This window comes from Arvicanthis niloticus, chromosome 3 (genome assembly GCF_011762505.2).
Source record: "Arvicanthis niloticus isolate mArvNil1 chromosome 3, mArvNil1.pat.X, whole genome shotgun sequence".
NCBI classification, from domain to species: domain Eukaryota; kingdom Metazoa; phylum Chordata; class Mammalia; order Rodentia; family Muridae; genus Arvicanthis; species Arvicanthis niloticus.
Window position 1 is genome coordinate 44,412,321 of NC_047660.1, and position 27,306 is coordinate 44,439,626.

The following is a 27,306-nucleotide window of genomic DNA, read 5'->3' on the forward strand; positions in this document are numbered from 1 at the left end:
TTTTTGAGCATGATTCTGAAGTCATACTTAATTTAAATTTAAATGTCAGATATAAATCTATTCAAAGTAATTTTGACGTTAGGGTACTGATTTCATGTAGTTTTATATTAATTGATCTTTCTCTGTAAAATGTGAGTCGGAGCTTGCTGATCTTGCTGCGCACATCCAACAGAAGCTGTCTTATTTTAATGAGCTGGAGACAATTAACACAGTAAGTGCTTTGTAGTTCTTTGTAAAGTTAGTGATATCTTATGTTTCCCTTTGTAGTACTCTTCAAGCATGTAAGTGATACTTAATAGTTGGTCACTGATGTAGTTTCTGATTTAAGTAGTGGATATACCATTAGCATTTAGAATTTTCCCTATGTGATGCAAATAAGATTTCTTAAATTGTGTTATTGTGACTGGATCTCTTGTTGATTACCTGTTCTAGAATTTCCCTATAAGCTGTGAAAATGAGGACAATAAATGTCCAGTTTTAAATGTTGCTGTGTTGAATTTTTATAATTCTGTTCATACATTTTTAAAGTCGATTCTCATGTTCAGTTTGAAGAACCATATAGTCTCCATAGAGCAAATAATTAGGGCTTCTGAGTAAATTATATTTCTATGTTTCTGACTTGTAAGTTAGTCATAATTATTTATAAATCGTATTATTAAGTTATTAAAGTAATTGTAATTACTATAGTCTAATATTAAAGACATAAAAGTAAAGCTGGCAGCCATTTAGACATGGGATGCAATGTGAATTGGTTCATTGGCAAATCACCTTAGTATCAAGGAAGAATAAATGGCTAGTAAAATTTGACTTCTTTTTTTTTTTCTGTGCTGGAAATAGAACCCAGAGTCCTATGAGCCTTCCCGCAAATGCTGTGACTGCTAGTTAATCCTTTAACTGTAAGAGTGACCATGACCAAATGCAGGCATATTGTTCCGTGATAGACAGTGAGATACTGGGCCCCTGATGTAGAGTTCAGTTTAGCATTGCACAGCAGCATAGCAAAAACACTCTCTGGGGCTCTTTTCTGCTTGCTTACTTATTTATTTTTCACTAGGTTGACACTAATTAGGTTGCCATACATGGACCACAGTTGAGGATATTTCAAGATTGTTTTATTAGCCTAAAAGTACACTATTATATTTAAAAATATGTTAAATTCTAGTTGATAATTTTCAATGTTTACTTTTTTGTTGCTGTAATTGATTGTTCCTTTCCTTCTACTTGAAGAAATTGAATTCCCCTACGTTGTCTGTGAATAGTGAAGGATTTATCCCTATGTTGGCCAAGTTAGATGATTGTATGACATATATTTCATCTCATGTAAGTCATTTTTATGTTTTAAAAAATATTAGCATTTCTACTATATTTCTTAGGCTATACAATCATTTTTTCCCAGTGGGAAAAATATAGTCACTTCTCTCTGTATAGCTTTGTCCTGTGTGAATTCGACAAGTTGTACATTGCAAGGATTAAAAGAACTTTGTTTGTACTAAACACGTACAGCCCATTTTCCTTGTTTTCATTACTCCCTGAGTGGTACAGCATAACAGCTGTCCCATAGTGTTATATTATGTTAGTCTCATTCATAACTGGGGGTGAGGTAAAGTATAAGGGAGCATGTGTTTGGTATATAAAACTTCTGCACCATTTTATTTAAGGTATCTGAGTACTACCCTCTTAACCTTTGGGGTCTTAGAACTAGTGCTGTATGAATATTGAGGGATGATTGTATGTTTGTAATACGCTGAAGAAAAATGTGCGTTTTTTTGTTGCTGTTCTTTGTGATATACACAGTACTTTTGGCTTCTGAGAATTTCTGGAGTGGAAAAGGCCCTCACTGATTCAGCCCTTATCCTACTTAAAAGGATGTGACGTTTTCCGGTGCTCATTTATGGATGTGCAAGATACTCTTGGAGATACATTACTTGGGTGGGGGTGCAGCCGATGCCCAGAAGGACAAGTCCTTTCATTTTATCCCTCTCCTGATCTCCCAAGGATTTCCTGCTGTTGTTAGTTTTGCTAACTCAGTTTTGTTTCTAGTAGGGTCTTAACACTAGCTTCAAAAGTTCATGGGGCACTGACATTTAATTGCTTGTAACTGTAAATGCTGACTGAGTCCCTATTTTGTGACCCAAGTCATTCATTCAAGTAGTCTTCTTCATGGAGCTAATAACCTACAGAACTTCCTGTATTGCTTTGCACAGAGGACACCTTGGTTGTCATTGACAGTTTGCTAATTGTTAATATTTATTTCTTTTGTAAATTTCCTTGTTTTACAGCCTAATTTTAAAGATTATCCTGTATACTTACTGAAGTTTAAACAATGTCTTTCTAAAGCTTTGCACCTCATGAAGACATATACTGTGAACACACTGCAGACTCTCACAAATCAGTTACTAAAAAGGGTGAGTTAATTGATCCTAATGTCAGCTTGGTTTTTATTTTTGATTTATTTGCCTTCCACCATCTTTATCTGAACTACTACTGTATAATTAAGTAAGAATCTATGCTGTAGGTTTTATATTTGAAAAGTATGGCTGTGTCCTATATAGCACAGCTGATAGAGCCCTTGCTTGGTATTAAAAAGTCTGCTTTCAACCCCTAGCACCAGAGGAAAAAATTAAAATGAGGAAAATTCTTTTTCATTATCCACCATTTAAACTTACTCACTTTTACTGTTTCTGATTTATTTTGCACCAATATTTTTATGAAAAAGCTAAAAGGAATGTTTGAGGCAAGAAGTAGCTTATATTTCATTCTATAGTTTATCGGTTAGTGTTGGGTTCTACTCATAGTTCTTGGACTTTACCCTCAGGATACATGGCTTTGGCCATGGACAGCTGTTACAGTGCTCCGACTGCACCCAGGCCTTGGACACACCAGAGAAACACTTTACCACTGACTTACACATTTAGCCCATGGAGTTTTGAGACAAGGTATCACTGTGTTGCTCAGCCTGGGCTTGACCTTGTGGTCCTCTTGCATCTTAGATGCTTGGATTGCAGGCATTTACCACCATAACCTGCAACATCCATATGTCTATTGAGTATGTCCTCATGTTTAGTATTATATTAGAGACTGATGGTGGGAAAGAGAGCTCATAAGCTCCATGCTGTCACAGTGATTCACAAATCATAACTAGTAAAAATGAAAGAAAACTGGTCACAAATCATAACTAGTAAAAATGAAAGAAAACTGGTTACAAAAATGAAAGAAAACTGGTTAGCATATATTAGTATATGCTAGGTAGAAAAGTAACACACATTGACCAGGTTAGAAAATAAGAGTAGAGCTGTCTAGGATGGTCACTGAATATATTTTCTCCCAAGAAAACAAAGCTGGAAAGGCTGCATTTATTTCTTAACCTCACTTTTCAGTTGGACAGACCTAGGACTTACACTGCTTGGGCAGTTCAAGGCCAAGTCGGTATAACTAACTCATCGAGGGCTGTCACATGGTAAAGTAAGACGAAAGGAAACTGAAGATAGGCTGTGATGTTTTTAGAGGTAGACCAGTGTCTGGAGTTTGCCGGGCCTTGGAGCTCAGTCTTACCTTGGCAGAGGGAAGCAGTGAGGGAGACATAAAACGTTTAAGTCTGAATGCAGTTATACTTACTGCCAAAAGTCAAGTAACACAGGATTCATTTTATCTATAAAGGGAAGATGATGGCACCACTAATTAGATGATAGCTATAGCAATATTAAGATATATAACTTCTTTTAATTTTCTTTAAGCTTTGTTAGGTATGGAGGCCAAGCAGTAGATGGATGAAGTGGTTTGTGTTTATTTTCTGAGCAATGATGTGTTTTTTAATATCTTTCTTCCCCATGTTTCTTCAGGACCCCTCATCAGTCCCTAACGCAGACAATGCCTTCACACTATTTTATGTGAAATTTCGAGCCGCTGCCCCTAAAGTCAGAGTAAGTCTGTTGACACATATTGCATGTTGTTAGCCAGTCCTTTGGAAGGCCATCCCGTGCCTTATCCTTTCACTTATCCCAGGAAGTGGACTTGAGTGAAAGAAGAGCATTCCAAGTCTCCAGAGCAGGAAACTCTTCACCTTTCCCATGATGCTCAGGGCAGTTACTAGATGAAACTTTAGATTTGGGGGTGGTGGAGGTGGTGGTAGTGAGATGGCTCAGATCTAAAGAGCCTTGCTGTCAAGCCTGATGGCTTGAGTTCAGTTGCTGGTGAAGGACAGGACCAACTCCTGCAGGATGTACACACACACACACACACACACACACACACTCACACACTCACACACGTGTGTTACTATTGCTATGATGAAACACCAGGACCAAAGCAATTTGAAGAGGAGAGAGTTTATTTGGCTTACATTTTCACATCACTGTCAAAAGGAAGTCAGGACAGGAACTCAAACAGGACAGCAGGAGCTAATACACAAGCCGTGGAGGAGTGTGCTTATTGGTTTGCTCCCCATGGCTTGTTCAGCCTGCTTTCTTATAGAACCCAGGACTACCAGTCTAAGGATGGCACCACCTGTAATGGCTGGGTCCTTCCCCGTCAATCACTAATTAGGAAAATGTCCTACAGGCTTGCCTACAACCTGATCTTATGAAGGCATTTTCTCAGTTGAGGTTTTCTCCTTTCAGGTGACTTAAGCTTGTGTCAAGTTAACATAAAACCACTCAGCACACTCACTAAACAGATGTAAAAGGAAATGAAGCTGAGATTTACAGTGGACTTTAGGGTGTTGTAAAGGGCAGGTTTTTAGAGATATAAGAACATGCATCTGTTGTAACTGCACTTGAGGGTGTTACTAGAGTCTGACGGGAACAGGAAGGAGAAGTGACCAACAGGCTGGTCCATGAAAAGTAGAAATCAAGCGACCAATCTGAAGCCTGAAAAGGCTTTGGTTAGATCACCACCTTAGAGAGTACACTTAAAAGAAATGGATTACAGTAAAGAGAAATCCAGAAGTAGGAGGAGGACCCCTCAACAAGCACAGTTTGCAGCCATTCCGGGGAAGAGTAGGAGCTGGACAAGGCTCTGGTCGCGATTGTCTGAGGGGAGGTTTGGTCCGCCCTTCCTGAGAAGTGTTTGCTGTTTAAGGGATGGTATCTGTCCTGGTTAAATTAGAAGTGGAGAGTAATGGTTAAAAGCTGGTGTTTGTACATGTTATACTAGTTGAGAGAGTTTACTGGAGCTAACAGACGTATGTTCTTTTTGTCACTAGAAGGAATGTGACACTTTTGTTGACAGGACTTCATGTTCTTTTTTGAAAGTCAGCCAGTTAAAGGAGACTGATTTTGTTTTTCAGATGGAAGACACTTGATTTTGTGTAGAAGACTGAGGCAGAGGTTGATGAGGAGATTTGGATTGTGCCTGATTGGTTTCTTTTGTCTGTTAGCTAAAAGCCAATATTGAATATCTGATCCGGAAGGAAATGGTTTAAAGAGGACTTAGGGTGGTGGGTGACTGTTAAATGACTGCCAGTCATCAATGGCTTTACCACTTTAAAAAAAAAATAACCAGTTAGTATACATGATGGAGTTGCACTTGTTTTACAATAGAAAACATAAACTACTTAGCTAGGAGGAATCTCAATGGAATTACGGGATGAGTAAAATGACAAAAGTACACCAAAACCCACAAAAGATTAAAAAGACAATAAAACTGTCCTGGCCCTTGCTGTAGAGAGTTAGGTTTGAAATGTCGATTCTTTTCAGTGTAGTTTATTTGTTGGAATGTCCTGTTAGCTAAAATTACAGAAAGGCTTTTTTTTTTTTTTAGATTTATTTATTTATTTGTGTGGGTATTTTGCCTGCATGCTTTTATGTATTTACGACATGTAAAAGCTGCCATGTAGGTGCTGGGAATTGAACCTGTGTCTTCTACAGAAACATCCAGTGCTCATAACCGCTGAGCTATTTCTACAGCCCTGAAGAAAGATTTCTTTAGGTCAGCAAGACAACAAAATTTTGGAAAATGTAGTGTTGTTGATTTAAGAATTCACTGGCAGATCACTGCCAGACATGAAAAATTCTAGAAGTAAGTAAAAAGGAAGACCTAGAATTTTCAACATGTATTGGGAAAATTTGTTATCTGGATTAAAAAAAATAACCTTTTTATTTTATAACATTATCAGTGATCTGATAAATATTAAATTAGTAAGTAGACCCCCAAAATACAACAAGAATTATTTGAAAAAAAATCAGATTATAAGATTAAGAATATAAAAATTAAGAATTTTAAATCTTAAGTAGGAAAATAAAGGTAGAAACTGGAATGTTTGTTAAGAAAGATACATATCTATTATAAAATGGCCAGATAACTCACAAAGTGTGGGGAATGCATGCCAGTTAAGACCTTTTTATTGTCTCAGAAATTTCAAATTAAGGTATAATAGTGTTTTGAGGTTTCAGTGATAGTAGTACTGCTGACAGGGGTGTAAATGGATTCCTCTCCAAAAAATATTTTTAGCAGAACAGATGAAAAACATACAAAGTCTGTCTTTCTCTGATTCAGTGTGTTGAAGTGCCCACAAAGTGGCGCTTACAGAGGAATTCCTTGGGAGCTGAAGGGAAGGAAGGCTTGGTGCTAAGAACACTGGCCACTGTTTCAGGGTGTCCAGGGTCAGTTTTTAGCGGCAGTTAATCAAGAATGTGTAACTCCAGTCCTAGGATCTGATACCTTCTCGTGGCCCCATCAGACACATGGTACACAGATGTACACACAGGCAAAACACCCATACATATAACAATAAATACAACTTTGGGAAAAGAAATCAAGAGAAAAGATTAGATACTCATGATATAGTTTGCTTTATGGAATCTCAGAGAAGTGAACCTTTCTGCCTGGCCTCTGATGTAGTAGAATACCTATTTGACACCAGAGTGTAAATTAGTGGCTATGAGTGTTTGGAAACAAATGTTGGACAGAACAGTTGATTTTGAGTATATCTACCAACAGGATAATATAAAACCATTTCATATGGTGTTATATTCATTTTTTTTAACTTTTGTTGCTACTGCTGTTTGAGATAGGATATTGCCATGTATGTAGTCCAGGGTGGCTTCAAACTCACTGTTGAGCTCAGGCTGTCTGGGAGTTCCCCAATGCTTCTTTTGCTTCGCCTTCCCAAGTACTGGGATTATAAGCATATGCCACTGTCACCAGCTTTATGTAATGTTTTAAATGCTGTTTGCAAAAATTTTTTGAGTGTTTAGTAGGTACCAGGTGGTATATAAGGCTTTCTGTGTGCCCCCCCGTGTTCTATTATTAAAGTGTTTAATGATAGAAAAATATTTATGAAATATCATTATAATATTTATTCATCAGATTATAGAGCTAAATATAGAGTACAATTCCAGCTTTGATTAAAAAGAAAATATGGGGCTAGAGATATAGTTCATTGGTTAAGAACACTGGATACTCTTCCAGAGGACCCACGTTTGATTCCTATTATCTACATGGTGCTCACAACTATGTAACTCCAGTCTTGGGTTCCAATGCCCTCTTCTGACCTCCATGTACACTCAGGTGCACAGACACACATGCAGGCAAAGCACCCATACATATAAAGAAAATTAAAGGGAAAGAAAAAGCAAGAAGGAAAGGAAATGTGCTAATTGAATATAAAAACTCTGAAAAATGTATACTGTGGTATTGAGTGTGATTGCTTCTTATATGTCACTTTTATGATTTTTACCTTTTTCACATTACTAATCAAGTGAGGGATACCAATTTAATCAGTAAGCAATGGGAAGTACAGTTAAGACAAGTGGACATGTAATGTGTCCTTCTTTATTTCACAGGTTCTAATTGAACAAATAGAACAACGATCTGAAAAGATACCTGAGTGAGTACTCAGCACTTCTCGTCTTCTTGTCCTCCTTCTTGGCAGTTTCCGAGCAGCTGCCTCCCTGTCTGTTCTCAGCCAAGTAGTCTGGGTAGAGAACAGTCTTGCGAGGCTTAGCAAGTGGATCATGGTGAGACTAGTGCAGTTTCCTTCTTTCTCAGGCAGGCAGCTGTGAGTTCTCTGTTGAAGAGAATCCTTCCTTAAAAGACCAGGCTTTTGTATCACTTCATTGTGGTTTCTGATCTATGTCTATGTTCCTTAGTGTTTTTAATGTGAGCAAATGAGAGGCGGCCATTATGGCTTTAGAAGCCTGGCAACCGATTCAGGAATTTTTTTGTTTTTTGAGACAGGGTTTCTCCATGTAGCCCTGGCTGTCCTGGAACCCACTCTGTAGACCAGGCTGGCCTCGAACTCAGAAATCCACCTGCCTCTGCCTCCAAAGTGCTGGGATTAAAGGCTTGCGCCACCACCACCCGGCCCTATTCAGGAATTTAAGATTAGATTTAATTTTTGGATTTCAAATAAAAGTTTATACAATGTATACTCCAGTCTATTTTTTCTAGTTTACCATATTGTATAGTCACTGTCCATAGTGATGGACTCATAAAAATATTTTAATTCAACCATCTCATGTACTTTGGCCTTATTCCTCCCCGTACTCTTCCCCTCTGTTTGTCAGTAGTCCTCTCCTTTCTGCAGCTGGCCCCTCTATTTTCATGTCTTGTGTGTGCATGTGTAAATCCAGCCTCCACACAGGAGAGGAGGACTCATACAATATTTCTCATCTTGTTCTCTGTTTGCCTCCCATCAGATACCAGCACTTGCTCAATGATATCCACCAGTGTTACCTTGATCAGCGGGAGCTCCTTTTGGGCCCAAGTATTGCCTACACCGTCAGGGAGCTCACCAGCCAAAACAACAGAGACCATTGTGCCTTGGTGAGTGAGTGCCTGCTGGTAGACACATCCTGCGCTTTGCTGTGTGAGACAGGCTGGCTTTAACAGCAGCACTCTTTCCCAAGTCTGACTCTGCCCCTGTGGCTGGCAGTCACCTTTAACCTTATTTCTGTAGCATACAGCTTTGTATCAAAGTAAGTCATATTGGATTCAGCAGGCTGGGATTGTTCTGCTTCCCAAATCAACATTTCTTCTATCCTGGAAATTAGTCCTTCAACTTTGTAAGATAGTCTCATTTTTTTTTTAAATATGAAGATTTATAAGTATGTATTTTTCTTTGTATACATCTTTGAACTCATCTTTGGGAGATGAAGTTTCAAAGCTAATGGATTTATGATAAAAATGTAATTTGTATGTGTTTCTTTTTTCTTTTTTTGGTTTAAGATAGGGTCTCACTGTGTAGCCTAGATTGGCTTTGATGTTTGCTTATCCCACCTCAGCTTCTGATTGCTGGGATTTCATGTTTGTGCCACCATACCTCAGCTTAGTTTTTGATGCAGAAATGGCCTTTTGTTTAGTGTGTCTTTGATTCATACTTTAGGAAAACACATAAAAGTTCTTTTTTAAAGTACCCCCTTTTATCTAGAAAATTATGTTTATTTTTGAGAATTTAGAAATGGAACAGTAAACAATTAAAAATTGGACCTTATTTTGCAGAAATCCATTGAGAACCACCCATTTTCTGTTTTCCAGAGAGTTGCTTATGAATATATGTGTGTAATCTCTTTGCAAGCAAAGCACAGCTTTGCTTTCACAGGAGCTGCGGTGTGCATGTTTGTAGGGGCTGTGTTTGTTTTGCAGGTTCGCAGTGGCTGTGCCTTTATGGTCCACGTCTGCCAAGATGAACACCAACTTTACAATGAGTTTTTCACAAAGCCAACGTCCAAGTTAGAGTAAGTAATATATGGAATAGCTCTGGTGGATAACATTTGATTTGCTGTTGATAATAATGGAATGATACATTGTAGATATATTATATATATCCTAATATATTCAACAGTTAACTGCAGTGTTTGGACTTTGTGGTGTTTGGAAATAGAATATTGTTGATTGTGATTATTTTTTAAAGTCTGTATTGAAAGACAAGCATGCTTTTATATTTTTTGTAGTAACATTTGGAGACATTCTGGGATGAAAACAAGAAGTCTAAGTCTTAAAAACTAAGGCCTGGGATATGGAGCCTTTACCTACACCAAGTATAGTAGCTCCTTCTAGTTTAGAAATTCTGTGTGTAACTGAGGAACAATACTTAAAAATATACATTTTTTTTTATAATCTTTTTAAAAGTGATGTTTCAGGTCTGCTGTTAGTCACTTGACTCTCCCATGTTGGAGGGTTTGTCTCACAAAGCTCCCAAGATCATGATTCATATTGTAGTTCCTGATTTTGGTTGGTGGTTCCTCAGTGAAGTACTGTATATGGAAGGGCTCTCTGTTCATGGGCCCAAAGTACTTGAGGATTTTTTTTCCTTAAACATTTCCTTTTTCTTTCTTTCTTTCTTTTTTTTTTGGTTGTTGTTGTTTTTGTGAGTTTTTTTTTTTTTTTTTTTTTTGAGACAAGAGCTCTTCTCTGTAGCCCCGGCTGACCTGGAACTCACTCTATAGACCAGGCTGGCCTTGAATGTACAGAGATCTGCCCGCCTCTGCCGTTCAAGCACTAGGATTGAAGGTGTGCTCTGCCATGCCTGGCTATGTGTGGGGTGACTGTTTGATCTCTAGTGATGTAGAATATAAAAGGTAATAGTGTTTACTGGAATAATCTATATTTTGAAACTATAAAATTAGTCTTAAAAGTTGTAAGCAGTTAACTTGTGGCTGGAGGCATCTAGTTGAACCGTTAGATTAAGTGTTGACCTGAGCTTTTAGGGCAGCAGTAGTTTACAGACGCGTTCTCGCTCCTTACTCTACACTGTTCCCAGGTACCATTTTCTAGTCCGCATTTATTCTTCTTTCTGGCTAGAAGAGGTACGCATGGGAAAAATCCTGAACATTTGACTATTAACAACTGCATTTTGTCTTTCCTTTCAGTGAACTATTGGAGAAATTGTGCGTGTCATTGTATGATGTGTTCCGGCCATTGATCATCCATGTCATTCACCTAGAGACTTTATCGGAGCTCTGTGGGATTCTTAAAAATGAAGTGCTTGAAGACCATGTACAGAACAACGGTAAATGTACAGAAGTGATCACTTTAAAGGACTTCTTAGTTGTATCTGTGGCTCAGTGAATGTGAGAACAATTGGACCTTTTCCTTCATAGCCTTAGTTCATACATACTTCAGGATTTTTAAGTTTTAAAAATTGTAGGTAGAAGGCTAATGTTTTGGAGCTTGGGTTGACATCTCTCTCCTTTTCAAATAAAGGTGTGCTTCATCTGGAACCATTTAATGGTACAGATTAAACGGATAAGGATTTTAAAATCTGACGAAGTCAGTAATGAAGTTGTCACTTTCCATTTTGGCTTTGGAGTCCAGAGAAAACTGAGCTTTGGCTTTTGTTAGGGATCTAGCACACTGGCCTCAGCTTACTTCATGCCTTTGATTGAAAACAAGGGGTTATTTAGCATCTGTAGGTAGTAGTGCTCCACCATCTTCCCTCTCAGCACTTAGCCGCCTGCCCAGCTGTCATCTATGGATTAGCTTGCGGCAGGAGCATGGTTTTGATGCCTTGGAAAACTTCTTCTGAAACCGTCTGGGTGCTGGGGGCTTTATCTCCGCTGCCATTTCCGGAAGTCAGGAGAGGTCATGTCACTCCTCAGAGGCATCTTTCTGTGGTGTGACTTCTCCCTCCCAGTGCTTCTGAATTTAGGGTGATGTTAAAGTGTTGTGAATGTTTTCCGTTACTGCGCAGTGTCTCTAGTCCCTGACCCTTGGAAAGAGATTACAGATTTATGTTTTAACATTAGTGGCTTCTTAGAAAGGGAAAAACACGATATGAATTTATATTTCACTTTTTTCTTTGTAAAATGTGGGATCAGTTTATTTCTAAAATGGGAGATGACAACCCAGTTAATAAGCTGTCTTAGCTAGCTTGTAGTGCTGGTCTGAGGCTATATGAATTAACTTAGCGCATGTACTCTTAAAACCCAGATTCATTATGACTGTAAATAATATAACTAAAATTTCAGAGTCCTGGGAAGAAGGTGGAAGGCCAATTTATTTTCCCATGTTAAACCTGAGGCAGTTGAAAGCGATCCATTAATTTTTTTAAGATCATTGAGTCATATTGGAATAAAGTTCAGCAGCAGTCTCTGAAACAGAGTGGTTCATCAGGTCAGCAGTCTGCTTAGTTAAAAGGAAGCTGCGGTGGATAATGGTCTCTCTTTTTTTTTTTTTTTTTAAAGCTGAACAACTAGGGGCATTTGCAGCTGGAGTAAAGCAGATGCTGGAAGATGTACAAGAAAGGCTTGTGTATCGAACCCATATCTACATTCAGACGGACATCACAGGCTACAAACCAGCGCCTGGAGATCTGGCCTATCCTGATAAACTAGTCATGATGGAGGTGGGGTCTCTTCACCACTGATCCCACACAGCTTGTGGATGTTTTATACTAGTTGAAATAGAATGTTTCTCTGAACTATCACTCAAAATATAAAATCAAATGTATTTGCCATAAAAGTCATAGGAAATGAGACTAAAGAATTTGAATACAAATTGTTAGTTTGTACTTATATTGGGTAACCTTTCTATACAGTTTTCTCTTCTTTGTTGAATGTGTGCATTCTTATGTTTTAAATTGAATTAGTGCTTTCTGCAGTTTCTCATATTTCTTTGGGAATGGCATATAAGAGGGCTGGTATAATAGCAGCCACCACAGTTAATGATGTTGGCGTGGCCCTTTGTCATACTCGTAAAATTATATTGTTCCAACTTTGGATTTATGGCTTGAAGGCTCCAGCTGTTACACTGACCCTTCGGACTGTTGTTTATTTTCTGTGACCTTTGGGTAGAGTTCACAGACTGCCTACGGTATCAGTGCTATGGCAGGGTTATTAGAGTGTAGAGCTTTTAAAGTGAGAACCTACAAATAAAAGCAAAAGTATTGTTAGTGATGCAGTGAGCTCTCGATGAATCCAGCACAGTGTCTTGTTTACTTTTACCTGCTTGTTCTTGTCAGCTGTTTTAGGGAGGGTTTGTTCCAGGCATTGTTTGAATCTGTAAAGACTTCGGTACGTAACTCTGGAAGGTCCGGATGGTGTTATTTTTAACACAATCATAATAGAATTTCTCACCTAAAAACAACAGTGTTTCTACAGTTCTGGGTTCAGATACCCAGGTTCAGAGTCAGCACTTGTTAATGCTCTCATCATAGTACCTTATGTTTTTGTCAGTATGGTTTGTCACCTAATCATTTGAAAGTAATTTGAGTACTTAAAATTAAATAAAATTGTGTGTGTGTATGTGTGTGTGTGTGTGTGTGTGTGTGTGTGTGCAAGCTTTATGGAGGCCAGAAGAGGGCATAGGATCCCCTTGGAGCTGGAGTAGCAGGCGGTTGTGAGTCACCAACCTGTGTGTAGGAGCTGAGAACCTTGAAAGAGAATCATGTCATGTGTCTTAGCTTCAGAGTGGTTGCTCCAGCCCAAGCTAAGGACTCTCGATACTTGACTCCTAAGCACCTTAGTTTTTTATGAATAAAAACTTTGCTTATAGCTCATGACACACAGAATAATAAAGTATAAAAAAATGAAGTTAAGGCTTCTCTACTTTGTTTTGTGTTTTACTTTTATCACCTACTGTTTTAAAGAGACCAGGTTTTGTCTCATTGTTCCTTTTATTTATTTATTTAAATAGTTTTGGTGAGAATACCGAATAGCTGGCGTTTACTTCTTCATTATATCAAAGGGACATAATGTGAGGTCTTACCATTAAGGGCTGAGGTGGTGATTATGAAGTGAAGGAGTATTTCTACTTTGTAGTGATACTGTTGGATGATACTTGAGTATTATAGGAGTACCCAGAACATCTGTTCAGCTGGTCCAGATCTTAAGACACAAAGAAAAACTGCACCTGAGTGTCCTTTCTTGTTTCTCTATGTAGCAAATTGCACAGAGTTTAAAGGATGAGCAGAAGAAGGCACCTTCAGAAGCTTCCTTTTCAGATGTACGGTTAGAAGAAGGAGAGTCCAATAGTTTAAGAAAGTCTGGTATGTTATGATGTCTTAACTTATGGCATCTATTCATTCAGTTAATTAATTAACCTCATTGTGGACTGTGTCTCTGGCTTTATTTCTTCCCCTCTTCCTTTCCCTCTCCCTTTCCCTCTCCCTCTCTCTGAGCCAGGGTTTTATGTAGACCAGGCTGCCTTTGAACTTCTCATCTTCCTGCCTCTGTCTCCTGAATGCTGGGATTACTGGCTTGCCCCACTGTACTGCATTTGCAGTGCTGAGGGATCATACCCAGGTCTTTGTGTGTTCTAGGCAAGGACTCCACTATCTTTAAGAAATGTAAAATTAGAACTTTGATTGAAGAATGTCCTTATTGGAGGGATTAAAGATTATCCAAGTGCTATATGACTTTGAAAAAAATGTTTACCTTCAGATCTTTTATTATTTATTTAAAAAGTTTTCCTCTTTATTTTTATTTTATGTGTATGGATGTTTTGCCTACATCTATGTCTATCTACCACATGCATGTAGTGCCTGTGGGGTCAGAGAGGGCATCCGAGCCCTGGAGCTGCAGTTACAGAGGGTTGTAAGCTGCCATGGGGTGCTAGGATGGAACCCAGGTTATAGAAGAGCAACCAGTGCTCTTGACCACTGAGCCGTCATACCAGCTTCTCCTCAGAGATTTTGAACAATCCAGATCTGGATTTTTTTTTTCCCTCTATTTCTGTGTACTTCTGTATATCCCTGGCTGTCTTGGAACTAACTGTGTAGATCAGACTGGCCTCAAACTCAGAAGTCTGCCTGCTCCTATTTCTTAAGTTCTGGGATAAAAGGCTAGTCCACCAAAGCCTGGCCAGATCTAGATAGTTTTTTAAAGAAATAATATTTTTTTGCAACATTACTAATTCATCATATACTTTTTTATTATTGAAAAAGCCAACTATATAGAGAAGTTACAAGAAAAAAATGAATACACACATGTACTACTTAGATTTGAGACTTAGCATTTATCATAAATGCATATAAACATACCTTTTTGGCACCTTCACTGGTGCTCACTGCTTATAGATCTTCTAGAACCTGCTTGTGTTCTTCAAATATGCTGTTGATTTATTCCATAATGATTATTAATCATAGTTTGTGAAAAACACTGAGTGATACTGAGCATATATGTATATATGTACAGCTGGAACATGTGTGTCCATATAGACTCCAGTTTTTTTCTTTATCTTTCTTTCTTTCTTTTCTTTCTTTCTTTCTTTTTTTTTTTTTAAGTCTTACCCTTACTTGTCACTGGTTTAGACTCCTAGGGTATTTTTTATTAAACATATGAGGGGGAGGGAAATTGATGATAACCAATGAAAATAAATAGTTTATAGCTGCCATGTAAATTATTGTATGACAGATATCCACATGCCTGGAATATATGTTTTTTTTTTTTCCATTTGGGTTTTAGGTTCAACAGACTCCCTCAATCCTAGACCACAGACCACGATTTCTCCAGCAGATCTTCATGGGATGTGGTATCCCACAGTTCGAAGGACACTTGTCTGTCTCTCCAAATTGTATAGATGCATAGATGTATGTGTGTGAATTCTTATATCTTTACTGTGACTTGCTTATTCTAGAATTTGCTTGGAATATTTTTAAGTTTAATCTACTTTAAGAACCTGATGCAGTATTTTGTTGGTATTCTTAGAGTTATGATTTTTAGATATGGCTGTAATTTGAAGGTTGATCTATTTTAAGGGCTCCTTGAAACTGTGGCTAAGTTTTAAATATGTGTTTATATTTGTATCTTTCTGAGGACCAAGGTTGTAGTTTTTATCAAATTTTAAAGGAGTCCATGACTATGAATAAGTTTAAAATCACTAATTAATTTGTCTGCTCTAGTTTTTATGTGAAGAGGAGAGATGTGGGGATGTGAAACAATACGGAGATGCCACATTGGCATACTAGTTAGTATTAGCTGTAGCCACCATAGTCTGGTTTTGTTGTTGAGACTGGGTCTTGCTAAGTAGTGGCTGTAGGTGGCCTTGATCGAACCTGCTGCTGGCATTTTAGATGGCATTTCAGCACCGTGCCTAATCCCTGTAAATCAGTTTTGCACTTAACTTTCAGTCAGCATCCTTAACACATAGTGTAAGATTGCCCATGTTTCTAGCCATGAACGAAGTTTAGTTACTTCTGAAGTTAGCAGAATTTTTTTTTTTTTTTAAAGCTCCCTTTAGGCCATGCATTGGTTTTGAGAAACAGTTATTTTAGCCATGCTGTCATAATGTTATAGTTGTTATTCCCTACAGTGGCAGATTTGGCTACATATTTGCTGCCAGTGGTTTACGTTTAAAGCAAAATAGTTTTATAAATTTGGTGGTTTCAAATATTTATTTTTAATTGACTATAATCCTACTGCATGTGAAGAGAAGTCACCGTTGTCCAGACTCCACTACTTTTTAAGAATGTGACTCAGAAGGAATAGGTGTGAACTCTCTGCATCATACACAGGCACATATTCAAGTTTCGTGCTGCAGCTCTAAGGAACAAACGAGGCTTCACACTTGTCACCCATCAGTCACCCATACTCCTCTGACTTAAACTGTGGCTCGTGGATCTCTTCCAGTGTGGGCTAGGAGGACGTTTGACATCTTTGCTTCTTCGGGTTCCCAGTAGGGAATAAGGCATGAGACCAGGGTTCAGAAACTTCCTATTGTGGAGCCAAGATCCCAAGGGAAATGTGCATGAGTCATGCTCCACACATGCCCCCGACCTCAGTGCATAAAGGTTTTGTCAGCCAAGTTATAGGTAGGTCCTAGGAGGTTACTCCGTCTGGTTTGATAGGTAGGTCCTAGGAGGTTACTCCGTCTGGTTTGCCTTGTGCCTCAAGCTTACTTGTTCTTTTATCACCTGCCTGATATCCAGATCTTCTATTGTTGGCTTTTAAGACTGAGTCTCACTCTGTAGTCAACATTGCCCTAGAACTATATAGTCCAGGAGGCCTTGAACTCTCAGCAATCCCATCCTAGCCTTCTAAGTGCTAATATCATAGGCATGAGCCACTGTGCCTAGCTCTGAGGTAAAAATCTTTTATTTTTTTGTTTGTCTCTTCCCTGCTTCCCAGATAGTGTCTCTTATAGTCCAGGCTGGCCCCCTTCTTGATATTGTCACTGAAACTGTCTTGCATTTTGATTATAGGCAGGTGCCACCAAGCCTGTCTCCACTGAACTGTACTTAAAACTTTAAAAATACATTTTATATGTATACATGTTTTGCCTACATGTATATCTGGGCATCATGTATGTGCTACCAGAGGAGGGCAGAGGAAGGCATCACAGATGAACCTGAGTCATAGATGGTTGTGAGCCACGGTGTGGGTGTTGGGACTCAAAACTGGTCCTCTGGAAGAACGGCCAGTGCTTTAACCTCTGAAACCGTCTCTCCAGTCCTCACTATATGAATTTAACCAAGTGCCTCAATATTCGGAGTTTTTACAGTACTCTATAATTTACTTTTTTTTTATTTAAAAATTTTTATTTATTTGAACAACGTCCTGTAGATTGTTTATGTTGTTTCCATTTTCCTTTGTTTAAAAGAAGATTGCAGTGAAAAGCCATGCACACAAATCTTAAAGTGTCTTATATAATTACCTGGGATACATTTTTAGAAGATACACTGAGAGTTTGTTTTATAGTTCATTTTGAGTTTAGAAACCGCCTACTAGCTAGGTGTGGTAGTCACAATATTTCCGTGAGTGCAGTACTAGGGAGGCTAAGGAAGGAGGGTCTGGAGTCTGAGGCCAACATGCACTGTATAGCAAGTTCTAGCACACTAAATGACATTGTTCTGGAGTGGATATTCTGTCAGGTTAACCCTGCTGCTTAACTGGCCCCTGTATCCCCAGTGACCAGCACGGTACTGGCCATGGGTAGGTGCCACCATATTTAGTGAAGAGCACCAAGCATTTCCAGACACATTGCACACACAGAGTGCACATTGCAGAGCCACGTGCTAGTCCTGAAAGGCTGAATGGGCATAAGATATTTGAGGGAGAATGTTTCAAGTGTGGAAGTAAACACTGTTCCCTGCTTTCATGGCTTTGTGTTCCCCTTTTCTGTTTTGTCAATGACTACAGGCTGATGTTTCTCTCTTCTTCCACCAGAGGGCGGTGTTCCAAGGATTATCACAGGAAGCGTTGTCTGCCTGCATACAGTCCTTGCTGGGAGCATCGGAGTCTATCAGCAAAAACAAGGTTTGATGAAGCGTTAGGTGAACGTTTATTACCTATAATAGTATTGTGTAACATGTCATTTATTTAGAGTCATAGAAATCTAAAGCCACTTAGCAGTAAGATTTGTTTGTTTAGTAGGATTGAATTTCGAGACCCTTTGAAGGGAACTGGTGTTTTAGTGCTCACAGAAGATGAACTATGAGGTTTTATTTTGCAAATGTGCCAGGAATGGAGCTGAGGCTCTAATGCTGTAGGATAAAGAGCCTGAGGAAGTGATACTGCTGTTTCCCCAGAAAACCAAGAACGTGTGTCCAAGGAAACACCAGTCATCATCCCTACAGTATTTTAAATAGTCGAATGGCCTTGTCTGGAGGAACTCAGCCTGTTAGCTTTGAGGGCACGCATTTATAGTCCTTTTGTTGTGTGACTTAAGGTAGCTGCCATGACCACATGGCTTATGGTTTAGAATCAGCACGGGCTCCGGGTCTGGAAGCTTCTGGTCTGTGCTTCTCCCTCGGCCTTTCCAGGAGGTGGACCTTGGGCAGCAGTTGTCCTCCTCAGCTCTCCCAGAATGCCTGTACTGCAGAGATGGAGTGCTGAGGCCACCGGAAGCCACAGTGCACCTTTGTAGTCTTCAAGCCTGTGCGTTCCAGATTGACAAATTCCATTTCTAACTTCAAAACTGTAGATAATTGAGAAGAGTCTCCTGATAAAAGTTGTTTCTAGAGAAACTCTGCCCTTGTGGGTATTTCTCACCTTTTGTGCATGGTATTGAGAGAGGATCTCTACATAGGGATTAAAGGAACGTGGGACAAACAGGTTCTAGATAGGCAGAGCTAAGTTTTAAATAATGTTTGCAAGACTCATCTCTCACATTTTTATGATTGATGAAATTTAGAACTCATGCCTAAAGTCCCTGTTGGTGATGGTTAACTAAACTGGAACATGTTATGTATGATGGAATATTACACAGCTGCTAAATTTAAGGATGTGAAACAATAAACATCACTTCACTGTATTAAGACAAATCAAGGATAACAGAAATAAGATACAGACTGTGCCTTTATGTAGCAGAAATGCCACAGAGTAAGTGGGGGATTGGGTGACCTCTGCCCTGATCCTCAACATTTCTTTATTAGCCATAGGTTTTGTACAGTGACATAGATGTTTCTCAGCTCATTAAGCGGAAAGACCGACTTAACTGAAGCCTCGGTCGTTCATTCATTCATTCGCTGTGGCTTTTCGTACCACTGTCTTCTTGAAGCCCCGCTCCTTCTGTAATCATTACCCACCGTCCTTTGTGTAATCCTGTTTCCTACATGTTAAAGGTGTTTATGTCTGTCTGCAGCCTTTGGTAAGCATTGTTAGCACATTGGTTTTTGTGGCTGAGAATCTAATTTTTGCCTTTGAACTTAGGAGTTTTTTGTTTTTGTTTTTGTTTTTTTTTTAAGTATTTTAAGGTAAATTATTACATACATAAATTGAACACCTATTGTGTATTAAATTAACATACTATTTTCTTAAGTTACAACAACTTTAATAAAGAGAATGAAGTCTCCATGACTCAGTTACAAGTAGAACAAGGGTTTAGAGTGTGCAGCATTTCCCATTGTCGGCTGCTGTGCTCACAAGCCAGGTGAGCCTCCCGTACACGTGGCGTTCTCATGGTGGTTGTGCTCCTTAGGATCTGGAGAGAGACTGAGAGCAGGCACCGTTTGTGAATCCTCTTTTACTGCTTATAAAAGATAACTTTATGTTTTCTTAATTTAATATGCAAACTTCATTAGAAATGTTTTTAAAATCAATTCTGCCTCTAGGAACAGCCTTGCTTTATTAGTACACAAACCTTTACCACAAGGACTGTAGTTATTATTCTGGGACTTGGTCAGGTCATAGCTTTGAGAGTTCCGCGTCAGTCACAGGCTCTTGCTGACAGTCCTGAGTGAGCAGAAGGGCTTGTACAGGGACAGCCAGGTAATCCAGGATGGGGATGCCAGGCCATTTTATATTTGGAAGCTCCTTTTGTACTGTGTCTGATGTTTTGGATATCAAAACCATGTGGGCCAAATAGGGAAGGATGTCCTCCTAAGAGACGCTGGAAGGCTGTGAGCAAGCAAACCCAGACTCTTCCTGTGAGCTTCTCTGTGCTGCTCAGGGTGGCTCTTAGGTTGCAACCTTTGTTTTTAACCTCTGTGCCAAGTTGAAAGTCTTGACTTCTTTCCTAGCTCTTGTGTGGTTTGCTCTCTTGGAGTCCTTAAGTAGCACAAGTGATAATATTTAAAGTCTTAGCAAGAATTTTCCAGAGAACTTTGACATGGGTAACCTGGAGAGAGTTCATTGTACTGCAGAGAATTTTCACCTTGAGGCCATAAATTTGCATAGATTTAATGTTGAGTGATAGTGTCTTTTATATGTTCCTATTATCTGTGATAATATCCATTTTTTTCTCTCATAATTTAGACTCAGATTGATGGACAACTTTTCTTAATTAAGCACCTTTTGATTCTTCGAGAACAAATTGCTCCATTTCACACTGAATTCACCATTAAGGAAATTTCCCTGGACCTCAAGAAAACTAGAGGTACTTTGTTGTCCTGGCTGGCACACTTGGGTGTATTTGACCTGTCCAGGTGTGTCAGCACAGGCTACAGGTTTATTTTATGTTCATCTGCAATTTCTTTTGCATGCTTTGCTTGCTAAATGTTACTTATTCATACTAAACTAAGCTGTCAGTATCCTAATTCTAATGTGTTGTATTTTCTTTATTAAAGGAACTATATCTGAACATTTCCATGTATAATACAGTTTAACTCTCCTTGGCCCTTCCACATACTACCATTATAAGCAATTATAAGATGAATATTATATAATAAATACCTATAAGATAAATAGCATATGTCAGGAAATTGGGGTTTATCCAAGTGCCTGAGAGTCAAGTTTTATCCCTGGCTCTTGTGTAAACCTGAACTAAGGGGTTGTTAACTTCAATAGCCTGTCTTCCTCCTGTGTAACAGGAGAACAGTGACATCCTGTTCCTTTCTTGTTTACTAAGATCATAAGAGTGAAAACAAACACAAAGATATGTCACAGTGTTTAAGGTAGCATCGAGTTGGAGATGCTTACTGTTAAGTTAGGTGATGTGATGTGTAGAATTCTGACTCATCTTGGGAAAGATGATTCATTTGTCTTACTTATTGTTATTGAATTAACAGGTTTTGGGGGCAGGGTGTAGTCTAGACAGGTTTCTGTGTGTAACCCAGCTGTCCTGGAGCTCACTCTGTAGACTGGCTTGGCCTCAGACTCACAGAGGTCTGCCTGGCTCTGCCTCCTGAGTGTGGGATTACGGGTGTGTGCCACCAGACTCCGCCAGAATTAGCAGATTTTGAAGAGATCAAAATACGTATAATCCATGCTCTTGACTGTAAGTTAAGGGCACACCATAAATATCATGTGTTTTTTTTTTTTTTAAACAGATTTTTGTGAGTTTCTGTTTTTTTTCTCAGTGATTTCCAGAGATTTAAGCTCTTATACCTTAAGCATTTGTTTGTGTAATGGGTTAACTTCCCTCTTAATCTTGAGGTAACTGTAAGAATAGTGACTCAAATAATTTTCTGTGTTCTGTGATTCAGAAATGCCAAATAAAGGATCCCAAAGGTAGCAGGCTTCTACCTCCTCTGTCACTGTGCTTATCTTAAAGAGAGGACTTGATTTAACTCTGCTGAGTTCCATGCTGGTCTCCTGATGCGTCACATCAAAGCAGTTGGCCCCATGCTTCTCCTTGTGCTGCTGTGTGACAGCCACAGCAAATGCCTTTTAATTTTGTAAAGCCTGTGGGTATTTGTCATATAATTTGTCATTTTCCTTTTTAAATATGATCCAGGTTTTCTGGGCTTTGCTTTTAAAGAATGCCCAATGTTTTAAAAAGCATGTTTGTGCAAGGAGCTTCTGTCCCAGCTCCCCCCTGGTTGATTCCCTTCTTTTGGTGTGAGTTTGAGAATGGTGCTTTTAACCACATGGAGCTTGTGGCTGCTGATGGCCTTTATTGGGTGATAGGATGCGGCATGGTTGTTAATTCTCGTTTCTTTCTAATCTGGATGTTGCTACCGCTTGGTTCTGCTCTAAATCTGCTGAGACAGAAGAAAATGAAATAGACTAAGATTTTTGCAGGAATTCTTTCCTACCATAGTATGAAGTTCATGCTCTTGCCATGTGGTTACTTACAGTTGCCAACTGAGTACTGAATCTGATAGAGGTTCCTTTTCATTAAGACCCAGTGCAAGGCAGTACTTACGACTGGGATGTACTTACAGAACAGGACTGGGAGCACTGCATGCTTTGCTTTCTCCAGTCTGGCAAAGCAAAGCCATAGTCTTTTAAAAACTGTCACTTGATAATACTTTCTATCTTCACTTTTAAGTCTCTAACCTCTCACGACTAATGGTATATCTTATTGCATTTGAACATCAATGAGACCTTAGTACTTTCAGAGATTCTAGTTAGTCTGGAGGTTAAGGGGTAAATATGTCCTCTTGGTGTTTTCTTCTTGGCTGACACATTTGTTTATTCACTGTCATTCAAGTGAATAAATTTCTGTGCCTGCCAAGATCACAAAGAAGCTGGGTAAGTATGTCCATGTAAAAGAAATCTACGTAGCATCTAAAAGCAAAGCAGGGAAATTTGTGATTATCCCGTTTTTTAAAAATAAGTAGATCATTGTGATTAATAGTGACTCTTTAACTGTGACTGCTGATGGTTGTGTGGCATGTCGTTACTGGCGCTCACCTCACTCAGCCCTTCTTGGAGGGACCAGGTGTGGGCGGGTGCTTCCTGGGTGGCAGCAGTAGAGCACTAGTGTTGCACGGGGATTCTCTGTTGAACCACCGTACATGTTCACTGGATGAGCAATTTTGTTTCACAGATGCAGCATTTAAAATCCTGAACCCTATGACTGTTCCAAGATTTTTTAGGCTGAATAGCAACAATGCCTTGATAGAGTTCTTGTTGGAGGTGAGAAGAACTCTGTTTCATTGGTCAGTGATATTCTTTACATGGCTGGTAATTGTTAGGCTCATGCAAACAGAAGGAAATTGTCGCATCTTTTCCAGGGGACTCCTGAGATCAGAGAACACTATCTCGACTCTAAGAAGGATGTAGACCGGCACCTGAAGTCAGCCTGTGAGCAGTTCATCCAGCAGCAGAGCAGGCTGTTTGTGGAGCAGCTGGAGGAGTTCATGACAAAGGTGCAGACTTCTAGAGCCCTTTTTCTTTCCTAGCTTTTTTCCGAGTTGTGAAACACAGTGGAAAGAGAGTGAGTCTGGCTCTTACTGTGTCTTTCTAGGAATGTTTCCATATCACAAAAGCTGGTTTGCAGCTCTGGGTGTAAGCGCAATAGTGTGTTGATTTGAAGACCTGACACTGCACAGCTGGTTTCAGCTGAGCCCTGCTTGCTGTGTTCTGTTACCTATATAATAAGTCTTCCCTGTGGTGGCTGGCCTCTCAGTTTGCTGAAATCAGCTCCTGTTTGGGGTCTATGTGGCAACAGTCACAGTTTCTTTTTATTTCTAGTTTTTTGAGACAGGGTCTCCAATATTAGGCTAGCATTGAACTTCTGGAGTAGCCAAGGATGACCTTGAACTTCTGCCCCTCCTGCCAGTATCTCCAAGCAACACATATGCTGTTGTAAATGTTGACATACATGTATGTATGAAAGCATTTCAGTCAGATTGTTTTCTTTAAGGTTTTAAGAACTGCAGTATATTTTTCTTGTTCTAGAGTACCACGGTATACATGTTGCATGAAACTACTAAATAGGACTTGGACTTGTAGTAGATGTTAAAAAGTACATGACTTGGAGTTGGGCCGGCTAGGCCTGCCCCTGTCTGCATATCCCAACTGAAGTCACCAGCAGTCGGTGCCTTCTAGCCTCCTTTTCGGACTTCTTTGTTGAGAGCTACAGCATTCATCTGCCCTAGCTGAGACTGTTGTAAGAACTACATATGACGGTGGGGTTACACAGCTCCTCAGAATAGCTGTAGGAAAAGACAACAAAACTGAACTAAAGATTTTGCTTTAGTAGAGTGTAAATCAGGGCATTTTGAAGGAAACATTTTAGGTTATGGCTGAGCTATAGTACTCCCTTCTGGTGGGGCCAGCCTGTGCTAAAAACGTACATGTAAAAGCTTTTCATCTTTTTGTTTGATAAAATTTTGCAAGTTTATGTCTGTCATTCCCTCTGAAGTATTGTTAGTTTTTTTGGTAGCTATAAACTAACTATTTTTGATGTAGTGCATATAGTAGAATATGACCTGTAAATTTAATTCTCGAATTCAAGGAATTGTAACCTGGTAGGGAATCTAAATAGAAACGCCATCAAAGTTCAGGTGCTTAGAGTAGGGAGGCAGGGCGGGCGTGGACTGCACTGGTCCAGGCTCTCAAAGAGAGGGGCTGTTTGAGGAGAGCTCACTCCTTTCTGCCTCTGGCCTTCTTTGTTAGGAGACCTTACCTCTGCAGATCTAGGAGACCTTTTGAAGAAATGATCTTTGATTTGACTTAAAGAGAAGTAAAATATGCAGATAGTAGACTGGGTGAATATAGAAGTCTTTGTGTTCTTTTTAACAAACAGCTTGTCCAGGCATGGTGGCACACATTGAGGGGAATACTGTGGCTTCAATGAGAATGGCCCCTGGAAGCTCATATATTTGAATGTTTAGTTGCCAGTAGTGACACTATGTGAAAGATTAGTAGGATTAGGAAGTGTGATCTTGTTGGTAGTGTGGCCTTGTTGAAGAAAGTGTGTCACTAAGGATGGGCTTTGAAGTTTTAAAGCCCACATCAGGTCCAGTGTCCCATTCTTTGCTTGTTGCCTGTGGATCAGGATGTAGCTCTTAGCTGTTCCTCCAGCACCATGTATGTCTGCCTGCTACCATGCTCCCCACCATGACGATATTGGACTAGCCCTCTGAAACTGTAAGCCAGCCCCTGATTAAATGCTTTCTTTTATAAGAGTTGCTTTGGTTATGGTGTCTCTTCACAGCAGCAGAATAGTCACCAATACTGAGGAAGACTGTGAAATCAGTGCCACCCTGGGCTATACAGTGAGTTCCAGGTCAGCCTGGGCTACATAGCATGATGTTACTGTTTTTCTTTTCTTTCTTTGTTTCTCTCTCTCTCTCTCTCTCTCTCTCTCTCTCTCTCTCTCTCTCTCTAAAGCACAAATTATGTTACTAGGGAGTTAGTGAGATTCTAGAACAATTGGTGGAGTAGCAGGCATTGGTTATTATTAAAATAAAACTTTTATGGCCAGAAAAGGGCTAAAAATATAGCTACTAGAAAAAAGTTAATAAACATTGTGTTCCTATTTTTTTTCCCCCCAGATAGGGTCTCTTTGTGTAGCTTTGGGTATCCTAGAACTCTTTTTGTAGACTGGGCTAGCCTCAAACTCACAGAGCTCTGCCTGCCTTTGCCTTCCAAGTGCTGGGATTACAAGTGTGCACTCCATTTCTCAGCTTGGATCCCCTCTTCCCTTTTTTGTTTTTTGAGACAGGGTTTCTCTGTGTAGCCCTGGCTGTCCTGGAGCTTGTACTGTAGATCAGGCTGGCCTTGAACTCAGAGATCTACCTGCTTCTGCCCCCAGTGCTAGGATTAAAAGTGTGTGCCACCACACTCAGCCATATATAATTTATCTTTAAAAGTTGTTTCTGAAGATGAAGACATGGAAGAAGTTTAGAGTGAGGAGGTAGAGATGAGGTGTGCAGTGGTCAGGATGGGCAGAGATCTAGGCTGGCTCTGGAGTAAAACTAGAGCAGGCGGAGCTAGAGAGGAGGTGAGTGACCTCAGGTACCATCCTCTTGCGGTATGTCACCTGGCTGTTGTCTGGATATATTCCATCGTGGGAAAGCTGGAGTTGATGCTTCAGTTCTGTAACAGCTTGGACGTTTGCCCCATGTCCATCCATGAAAAAGTAGCTCATGCTCACTCGCATCACTCGTGTTCACTTCCTGTGCTGCTGCAACGGGATGAAGAACACAAGGTGGCTTCCAAGTCTGCACCTATAGCACAGTTTGGCCACACGGGCCTTGTAATGATATTTGAAAATCCCATTTGTTTGTTGTTGTTGTTGGTTTGTTGAGGTAGGGTCTGACTGTGTGGCCCAGGCTTGCCTGAAACTCTTGTGCTTGATTCCTTAGCTTCCCAGATGCTGATTCTGTAGCAGTCTACCATACCCAGCTGTTTGCTCGCATGTCTGTGTGAACATATGCCTGCTGTGTGTATTCCTGTGGAGTCCAGAATAGGGCATCCTGTCTCCAGAAGCTGGAGTTAATATGTCAGCCTAGCTGTTTAAAAACTCGAGTCTCATGGTCTCTTCTCTTGCCTGGCCACCGTTTGTCTTGATGGTATTTTCTGTGCCTGTGATGGAGTTTAAGAAGAAGGGAAATCTTCAGAGTATGTGAGGAGCTTCTGCAATTGTGAAGGTCACTTTTCTAATGACAGTAACTCAGTAGTAACTCAGTCTCTTTGGGAGTGACCTTTTATTAAATTTTTATATTTTTGGTAAAATTTCTTCAGAGATTCCTGTCCTGAAAGGTCTCAGGAAGAATGTCCAATAAGGTTGTGGCTGTTTTGTTTTTGTTTGTCTTTCTCTCCAGAATAACACATACCTTGAACTCACGAACGAATGAACGAACGAACGGAGTTTTGTTAAAGGCTGTCTAGCTGCGTAGGCTTGTGAGATGGCCGCAGCTTTGCTACAGCTGACCTGGTTACCAGTGCGCCTATTCATATGTGCATCTTGTGAGCAGTCCGTGTTGATTTGCCATTGGTGAAATGAAACCTCTGCTTTTGTCTCCTCTACTAGGTATCAGCACTAAAAACCATGGCCAGTCAGGGAGGCCCCACGTATACCCTCTCACAGCAGCCGTGGGCACGGCCAGGTACTGGGCTTTCACTCTCTTGGAGTTCCCTTTTAAGGATGTTACTAGGCTGTGGGACTTGGTTCCTTGCTTGCTTTGGGTTACCAGATCTGGGTGAAAGCGAGGTCCAGCTTGGGGCTGATAGAGATCACTTGGCCAGCACTGCTTCCCTCTGACAAGCATTCATTCTAAAGAGGGGGGACTTTTGGAAGTTTACTCAATTAAAAATCAAGCATGACTTACATCTCAGTGCTTTGTGCTCGCAGACTTCTGTGCACCTGCTATTC

The 27,306-nt window shown here is 39.8% G+C and overlaps 1 protein-coding gene across 1 annotated transcript in view; it reads left to right on the forward strand.

Annotated features, from left to right (window-relative positions):
• The window catches only part of Cog3 (component of oligomeric golgi complex 3), a 51,372-nt gene that overhangs the window by 12,649 nt on the left and 11,417 nt on the right, over positions 1 to 27,306 (forward strand). Inside the window, exons 5-20 of the mRNA XM_034497938.2 lie at positions 137 to 211; positions 1,228 to 1,320; positions 2,280 to 2,405; positions 3,840 to 3,920; positions 7,782 to 7,825; positions 8,637 to 8,763; positions 9,583 to 9,674; positions 10,809 to 10,948; positions 12,123 to 12,283; positions 13,819 to 13,924; positions 15,342 to 15,466; positions 18,042 to 18,131; positions 20,571 to 20,691; positions 23,029 to 23,117; positions 23,216 to 23,350; positions 26,965 to 27,040. Of these exons, the coding sequence (XP_034353829.1) occupies positions 137 to 211; positions 1,228 to 1,320; positions 2,280 to 2,405; positions 3,840 to 3,920; positions 7,782 to 7,825; positions 8,637 to 8,763; positions 9,583 to 9,674; positions 10,809 to 10,948; positions 12,123 to 12,283; positions 13,819 to 13,924; positions 15,342 to 15,466; positions 18,042 to 18,131; positions 20,571 to 20,691; positions 23,029 to 23,117; positions 23,216 to 23,350; positions 26,965 to 27,040 (1,681 nt within the window). The remainder of the gene's footprint in view (positions 1 to 136; positions 212 to 1,227; positions 1,321 to 2,279; positions 2,406 to 3,839; positions 3,921 to 7,781; positions 7,826 to 8,636; positions 8,764 to 9,582; positions 9,675 to 10,808; positions 10,949 to 12,122; positions 12,284 to 13,818; positions 13,925 to 15,341; positions 15,467 to 18,041; positions 18,132 to 20,570; positions 20,692 to 23,028; positions 23,118 to 23,215; positions 23,351 to 26,964; positions 27,041 to 27,306) is intronic.